The 8,757-nt window shown below is 43.8% G+C and overlaps 1 protein-coding gene across 3 annotated transcripts in view; it reads right to left on the bottom strand.

Moving 5' to 3' along the window:
• Window positions 1–692: 692 nt before the first annotated feature.
• The window catches only part of LOC110546046 (chromatin remodeling regulator CECR2), a 104,364-nt gene continuing 96,299 nt past the window's right edge, over window positions 693–8,757 (bottom strand). For all 3 annotated transcript variants that reach the window (XM_021632580.2, XM_060384095.1, XM_060384096.1), the window contains 2 exons: window positions 6,965–7,076; window positions 693–5,766 (listed from right to left, as the gene is read on the bottom strand). In XM_021632580.2, coding sequence (XP_021488255.1) covers window positions 5,761–5,766; window positions 6,965–7,076 — 118 coding nt within the window. In that variant the 3' untranslated portion in view covers window positions 693–5,760. The remainder of the gene's footprint in view (window positions 5,767–6,964; window positions 7,077–8,757) is intronic.

Raw genomic sequence — 8,757 nt, 5'->3', positions numbered from 1 at the left:
CGTTTCCATTTTGTCAAGGAAGAGCAGTGCACACAAGGAAGCAGCTGTCAGTGAGTTAGAGCCAGTGATGCAGCTGAGCTGGGTTTCTATGAAGCTAGCACAGGGGCTGAAAGCCAGTGTCTTGCCATCATACTCTAAGGCAAACAATCACCAGAGAATGTGACCAGCATAATGCAGACCTCGGTTTCCTAATGGTTTTCATCCTAAAGCTTACTCTGATGCAGAAATTATTACACAGACATGTAACCACAGTAGAAAATAAACAGCATATTTTATAGAAGAAATGTCACCTTTCTCCTGTAAATGGCTGCGTGATTGCCCCGCAGTCTGCACATGTACAGTTGAAATTTTATGGAACGAGTACTAGCTACAGGTCCCGTAAGAATAAAAGCATGGGGCTGGAGAGATGGCTCAGTGGTTAAAAGCACTGTTTGCTCTTCCAAAGGACCTGGGTTCAACTCCCAGGACATGGCAGCTCACAACTGTCTGTAACTCAAGTTCCAGGTGGTCTGACACCCTCACACCAACGCACATGAAATAAAGTTAAATGAAATTATTATATATTAAAAAAAAAAAGCCAGAAGCCTTGGTCTAAGATTACAGCTGATGAAAAGAACCAGGAAGTGTCTCTGGAACTAGACCTAAAAGCAACTGGGCTAGCCTAAGCTTCCTTGGGCTTGTAGCTCCCTCTTCTCCATACCTGGAACTTGGATGGCTGCCCACCAAAGGCACTGCAAGGAGAGCAGCCAATGCCAAACACGGGCATCTCCTTAGGGAAAAGGATTAACTGCGCCAGCCATGTACTGTAGCTGGGTGAAGGTAAAGGCCCGAGGTGGGTGCCACAGACTAGCTGTGATGGGTTTCGTCCCGCTCATGGTGCAGATCCTGACCTCGAAGTGAGATGAAGACGGATGCTTTCATGTGGTAGCACTGGGCCTCGCTTAACCTCTGCTGAAATAGGAGTCTGCCTTGATGATAAAAGTGACACATGAACACACACCAGGCACATACATCAAAGCCTTGCTAATTTAACAATGTACTTTATACAAAATAACCAGTACATATGGAAATAAATCTACAAGATCTCCAAAGATCAAAAAAGCTTTTAAAAAAGTTCTTTCAAGAAATTATCCAACACACAGTATCAAACTAACTATTGAGGTAATTGTCGCTCTCAGTGAAACAGCAGGGAACCAGCAGACCATGACAAAATATATACAATATAAAAATAAATACCATCCCCCCTTCCAGTCTTGGCCCTGACAGTTCATAGGGCATTCATTTTCATTGCAGGAGGTCAATGTCTGATACTGTGTGCTGACTGGTGGAGCATGGCTGGGGACCCCGGCAGCTGTTCACACACCAAATGAGAGGTACCCCTTGCCCAGAGAAATGAAGGGGCTCTAAGAGGCTATAGCATGAGGTGGAGGGAGGCAGCACATCAAGAAATTACTCACTATCCATTCAGCTGTCCCCATGGAACTCCAAGGGGGACTACGGAATAAGAGTAGCTAACTTAAGCCTAACCAGAAGGCTCACTGTCACACCTCACCTAGCGAGTATGTTTGACCCAAGACGACCAACAGAGAAAGATCAAGAGCTTAGCACCAAGGCAAAGCTTAGCTCGGCCTCACTGAGATTGGGAATGCAACCTGTCTTTTCAAAGTGAAGGTCTACCTCAGCTCCTAAGGCTCTACAGAGTTCAGTGCACTGCAACAGAAAAAGGTAGAGCAGTGCTTTCTCACCAGCAAGTGCGAACCAACATCTGCCACATTTATACTTCTTGGGGTCTTCTGTTTGTTGTTTTGCCTCCTGGGATGAAAAGCCTTTGCCACCATGCTGGGCCCTTGAACTAAAGCACTGCTACAAATAGGGAAAAAAATGCCTCTGCATGTGGCCATGGAGGGAACTGTAAAAGAATGCTAGAAGGCCAAATGATGTTATCTGAAACACCTGAGGATTTTGACCTTGGGTTTAAGACTCTGGATTAAGCCTTCCCGAGAAATTTCAAGTTTCTTTTTTGGTTGTTGGTGGTAACTAGGGATTGAAACTAGGGCCTCAAGTATGCTGCACAAATGCTCTACCACCGAGCTATACCCTCATTTTGAGACAGTGCCTCACTAAGTTGCTCTGAACTTGTGATCCTCCGGCCCCAGCCTTTGAAGAACTGGGATTACAGGCCCATAACAGCAGACTTGTCTCAGGTCTGTTTTATTTTGTAGTTCTGGGGATTGAACACAGGACCCTCTACCTGATGGGCAAGCATTCCACCACAGACCTACAACCCCAGGACCCCAGTCAGTTCTTAAGAGCAATTTATCATTCAGCGTGACCAAGTGATAAGACTTGGAAGTCTTATTGGTAGTAAACCTGGTGAGAACCACATCTGAGATATCTCTGTGTTTCAGACTACATTTAACATGCATACTTTTTGATTCCAGTACAAGTTAACATAAATAACAACCATACAGTAAACTAATGCCATTGGATAACACCACCAAATGGCCAGGAAAGAGGAAGGCTAGAGCAATCGAGAAGTCTCATTGAGCTGAGAGGTGGAGATAGTAGGTCTTAAAATTACAAGTTTTCTGTAGACAGTTTACTACTCTATGGACTAGCATTTGAGGTTTATGCTTTGAGAGCAGCTGGCCTGGGGCCTAGGCTCAGTGTGAACTGAGACGCAGCTCACAGGCTCAGATAGGTGCACCACCAGATCACCCCAAAACCTATCTGGCTCAGAAGGCAGAGTGGCTGCACCTCTATTTTTAAGAGATAGTATGGAAAGTTACAAGATGAACAAATGCATATTTTATCCTATTCACATTTTTCTAAGGCAAGGAATTTTTGCTAACAGCTCCTGTTATTTTTTACTTTTTATTTATTTTTTTTTTAAATAAGAAAAGGCTCTCACAGTGGGGCTGGAGTTGGGGGACAAAGACACATACCCATAAGCCTTCTAAAAGGGTCTACTTTTCTTTCTTCTAGGCCCTAAAGGTCCTAAGTTCTAAGTCTGGTAAAGCTAAGTCTAACCTTAAATTAAAGAGTACTTCCAATTATGCACAGCTGTGTCCTCTGGGGGACCTCTGAGAGTCAGCACACGGTCAAGGTCACAGTGACCGACGGGTACAGGTCCCAGTTCAAGAGTGAATCTTTTAAGACACCTTTACACACTTCCTTCTAATCATTCCATATCGCGTAACCACCATCTCCCCTACTGAAGAAGACTGCAAACAATTATTTGCATCTGCTTAAGACACGTGGAAGAGAAGTGCTGGAAGAAGAAAGGTAAAAACAAAAGATCTTGTCTATGTTTGAGTGGGTGAGGGGCTCACAAAGCTCAGCACTGTGTTCTGGCTGCTCCAGAACACCTAGCATTTCAAAGACCAATAAAGTTGGGGTCAGACCAGGGAAGGAGGTATTAGGTGCGTAAGCACTAAAGCACCACCAAATCTCCACAGCACACAATAGGCTCTTCTTTCAGTGTTAGAACAGTAAGTAGTTCCATTTCCTGTTTAATTTCCTCCATAAACCAAGAAGGGATAAAGGAACCCACCAATTCTTCGTCCCCAGTATTGTTCACAGCATTTCTTTTTTTATGTTTTTTTTTGTTGTTGTTGTTTGTTTTGAGACAGGGTTTTTCTGTGTAGCCTTGGCTGTCCTGGACTCACTTTGTAGACCAGGCTGGCTTCAAGCTCACAAACTCACCTGCCTCTGCTTCCCATAGTCCTGGGATTACAGGCGTGTGCCACTGCACCCAGCTTGTTCACAGCATTTCCTTAGGACAGTTAACAGGTGAAATGGGGAGGTGGAAGCAGCTTAGCAACCTCTAGTTTTAGCACCTTCAGAGAGGCCTAATGGTTGCAGTATTCCTAGTGAAATGTACAGGCCTCCACCATTAATGGCAGACACAGAAACTGTAGTAGCTGGCTAAGTTGGCTTATATAGTCCACAGCAGACCAAGAGCCACCCAACAATTCTACTTCATTACTCTTCTAAACTGGATTGCAGGTGCCAGGCTTCTGGTTCAGCTCACGTGGAAAGAAAACTTCCTGTGTATGGCATACCTGGGAGGTGCTGTCTGGTCCTCCTCAGCAACACCACCAGGTTAGTGAGCAGTCACTTCCATTAGGAAAGCAGGTGTCTTAGGGTCCAGTGATCTCTGCAACCTGGACTGTTTCCAATTTCTTTCCCTTCCCTCCTCACACATTTGGCAGACTAGTCTGCCTTTCCTGAGGAAGATGGAACTGGATGGAAGCTTTCCATTGACGCCTTCCCACACTTAAACTTCTAAGAAACTAGGACAGATTAGTATTTTATGGAGGTCTCTATTACCCCAAAGCATACTTTAAAATTAGATCTTTTTACAAAGACTTGCAACTCCAGGGCGTTTCCCTTGGTTTATTCTGTGTGGGATACTCAAGAATTTAAACATAGGTCCTAACTTTGGTGACATCTCAGCTAAAATAAAATACAGAAGACTAAAGTAGGGAGAATCCAGTGTAATTAATTTCTAATCCATAGTAATGTAATTTAATACTGTAAAATTGTTTCCTATCATAGACATAACAAATAATTTGCAAGACCTAGCCCTTGACAGCTTTAAATCAACATGACTGCATCTACTATGATTCACTTAAACCGAATAAAAACTATACATACTGAAGTAGTCCTAAATTCAAATTTAAATCTATAAGATATACTTTCCTTTTTCAAACCTGTGCAATTTCTTTATTGAGACTAACATACATAACAAACCTGAGTAGTCACTTTCACAAAACGTGATTTGTGCTAGAAAGCGTGTGATGCCTTCTAGATCACAGGCCTAACAGGCCCATGAAGAAGCCACTTTATTTTCTAATAAGTAAAACACTCTATAGAGCCCAAATTCCTGGTTTACAACTATGTGGTAGAGATGGCAGAAAAATCAGGAAGGGCCATGCATTCCCAAATCTAGAACTAGGGCCACCAGAGTGTGAGCAGCCTGTCCAATGGCTGAAACACCCAGTAGGCCACATGACAGCACCTTCCAACAAACTGAGACGTGAATGCTGAGAAGGACAAGCAGTCTCCGAGGCTGGCTGGAAAGGAGGCTACTAGGAAAACAAGCCAGTGACCGAAACCCCCTGGGTCTCTTTTCCAAGTTCCATAAGCATTCAGTGTAACCTGACTGTACAAAGACAGAGACTAGTCCAGTACTGTGTGCCTGCCACAGCTGGGAAGGACTCCCAGCTCCATGTGCCCACCTGACTGTCCCACTCTATATACAATAACACACACACACACACACACACACACACACACACACACACACAGGCAACATGAAGCTTCTGTAAACTGGACCCAGCTCCAAAAACATTAATACTACAAGTAGTCCCTCCCCAAATAGATACCTGAGATTAGCTGCTCATTAGAGTTTAAAAGCACCACTCCAGCCTCACACGCACCCTCTACCCAAGTTTAGTGATTTTCCCTGAACAAGAGTCTTGGGGATTAGAGAAGTCGGCAAGAACTCCAGGTACACTTGCTCTTGTTAAGCATGTGGGCTGTGTGGGCGACTCCAGCCACGGCCCTGTCAGTCTCTCAAGAGCGTGCACCTAAGGCTTAGGCAGGTCCTCCGAGGATGGCTTGATTCACAGCAGAGATGGAGCAGATGGCAGAACAGAGAGGTACAACAGTCACTCCTCCAAATCCTCCAAGGCCTGCCTGCCTGCCTGTCTTCGCGGGCAGCTGTCATTTCCTTGGGCTTATTTCCTCCTTGGACTAGCTCTGAAAGTAACAAAAATTAAATCACATCAATTGACTAACAATGGGTTCAGGTTGTAGTTAGGTTAGGGTTTAACCGAGTACCTCAAAAAACGTACTCAGGCCGCCTATACTACCCCTAGAGGGTAGCCTGAGTCCTGAATCTCCAATTTGTACTTGGCCACAGTGCTTAGTAGTTGGAAAGAAAGAAACTAAAAATACCAAGTGTAGTTGTGCACATTTTTAAACTTAGCACTTGGGAAATGGAGGCAGGAGGACCAGAAGTTTAAAGTCACATAGTGAATTTGAAGTGGCTTAGGCCACATGAGATCCTCCTCAAAAACAAACAAAAATCAACTACCAAACAAAATATTCCTCCTACCCCCACGAAAGCTATGCATAACTCAGGAATAATCAGAGTACTCAACTCGGACTCAGTAGTCCCCTTGGTTCTATTCCCCAGCATCATAATACCCCACGAACAGAAGAAACTGTTGAGGCCGTATGAAAAACAAACAATCCCATCCCTAGTCTCGGAAAAAATGAGGTCAGGTACAGGTTCAATATTCTTTATTCCAATACTGAAACCGCAAATTTTTCATTTAAGATAAGGTCTCCTTGGGCCTGGAAAGATGATGGATCAGCAGTTAGGAGCACTGGCTGCTCTTCCAGAGCACCAGGGTTTCAATTTCCAGCACCCACATGACGACTCACAGGTCTGTAACTTACTCTGTAAACCAGGTTGGCCTCAAACTCAGAGATCTGCCTGCCTCTGGCTCTCCAGTTCTGGGATTAAAGGCATTCACCACTGTCTGGCTAATCCAAAAAATTTTTAAAGATTTTTTTAAAAGATTTTTTTTTCATATTTATTTATTTGCATGTACACCCACATTCCAGAAGAGGGCATCAGATCCCACTATAAATGGTTGTGAGCTACTCATGTAGTTGCTGGGAATTGAACTCTGGACCTCTGGAAGAATAGGCAGAGTTCGTAACTACTGAGCAATCTCTGCAGCCCTAATCCAAAACTTTTTAAGCCTATAATAGAACAAGGAAAAAAGTCACATTCTGCAGCATTTTGGGCTTCAGGTTTTCAAGTTAAGTATATCATATAGTAAAGTGCATCCAAATACCCCAACATCTAGAAACCTGAAGTATCCTAGGGCCCACGGTACCCAACTTGCAAGAGTTTGAAAATTCTCTAGTTTTCAGTAATTCTTACCTGATCCAGAGGAAGTGTCGGGGGCTTATGTGGTGGCAACTGTTCTGGTGATGCTGCAGGTGCCGGGGTCTTTGGGAATAAAGACTGTGACTGGATTGGATGCATGTGCATTCTATAGCCAGAAGAAAAGAACAGTTAAGAGTTAATGAGGACCTACTAAGAGAGCAGATACTTCAATACTGAAGACACTGCTGTAATTAGCAAGCTGGCAAATGTGGGAGCATCGATACTGGGACGAAACGGCAAGACCCTAAACCAAACACAGTACAGCCAACACAGAAACCAATGAACAAACATAGCACTGGAATACTCTCCTTGGAGAACTGGGCTGAACTCTGAGAAACAAGACAATAGTATTAAAGATTTGTATATAGAGACTTAAATACCACAAACAAATGAAAATAAATACCCAAGCCTTAACTGGAAAACTGGACTATGGAGCAGGAAGAAATCTAAAGAGCAAAAGCAAATCTCTGCAAGACATGGAGGAATTTAAGGACATTATGGTGACCACCATGCTTTTTCTTGAGTGTGGTACTTCTACTTTGAGAGTGTTGCTAGGAAGTATGCTGATACTTAGGTGATACACACCGAAGAATTTAGGGCTGGAGCGGAAGCTCCATTGGCAAAATAAAGCAACAAAACCGAAGGAGTTGGTTACTTAGAGATGTACAGAACCCGTAGGCCAGCAGAGAGTGGTAGTGTGCTTGGGAGGCAGCGGCTAGTGGATCTCTGAGTTGGGCCAGTCTGGCCTACATATGGAGCCCCAGGTCACCCAGAGTTACACAGTAAGACTCTGCCTCAAAAACAAAAGCATGCTGACATCTTGGTGCACACCCTTACCCCAGCATTTGGGGGCAGAGGCAAGCGGATCTCTATGAGGTAGGAGGCCATCCTGGTATATACTGAGAGTTCCAGGACAGCCAGAAGTACGTAATAGAAGGTCCCTGTTTAAAAAAAAAAACAAACAAAAAACAAAAAACAAACAAAAAAATACAACCAAACAACATGCCACCCCCTCCCCAAAAATGACAACAGTAGCCAAAACGTAAAATGTGAAAGCGACTGAATGTGGCACACACATGTAAGTCCCAGCACTAGGGAGGCTGAGGCAGGAAAAAGGAGTTTCATGCAGACTGGGCTGCCGGGCAAACTCCCGTCTCAGACAGATACGAACAATGGTGGGACACAGTGTTTATACTGAATGGTACAATGATTAGGCTTTATAGTCTTTGAAATAACTTTACTAGACTGTATTTTTAAGACAATTGTATGTGGTTCAGTCAGACCTTGAACTTGGTTATGTAGCAGAGGATGACCTTCTTTTCTGAGACAGGCTCGTATTATCATGTAGGCCCCTAGCTGACCTCAAAATCAGGGATCCTCCTGCCTGCGTGGGTTAAGGCTGTGCACTACCACAACTGGCTGACCTTGAACTCTTGATCTTGTCTCAGACTTCCAAGTGCTAGGATTATAGTTTGAACCCCCAACCTGGATTATCTTTTTTTTTTCCTTTTCTTTTCTTTTATTAATTACACTTTATTCATTTTGTATCCCCCCATTTGGATTATCTTTTCTACTATTAATTTGCGTTTTTCCTGTGAATTACAACTTTGGATAGCAGGTATTCACGTTAATAAGTTTCTTTTTCCCCTTTTGAATTTTCAGGACAAGGTTTCTCTGTTTAACGGCCCTGGCTATTCTGGAACTAGCTGTGTAGAGCAGGCTACTCAGATCTGCCTACCTCTACCTCCGAGTGACTGGGACGAAAGGCAAGCACTACCCACCTGGCT

Source organism: Meriones unguiculatus, chromosome 5, assembly GCF_030254825.1.
Source record: "Meriones unguiculatus strain TT.TT164.6M chromosome 5, Bangor_MerUng_6.1, whole genome shotgun sequence".
Lineage (NCBI taxonomy): Eukaryota > Metazoa > Chordata > Mammalia > Rodentia > Muridae > Meriones > Meriones unguiculatus.
This window is presented reverse-complemented; position numbering and strand designations above follow the sequence as displayed.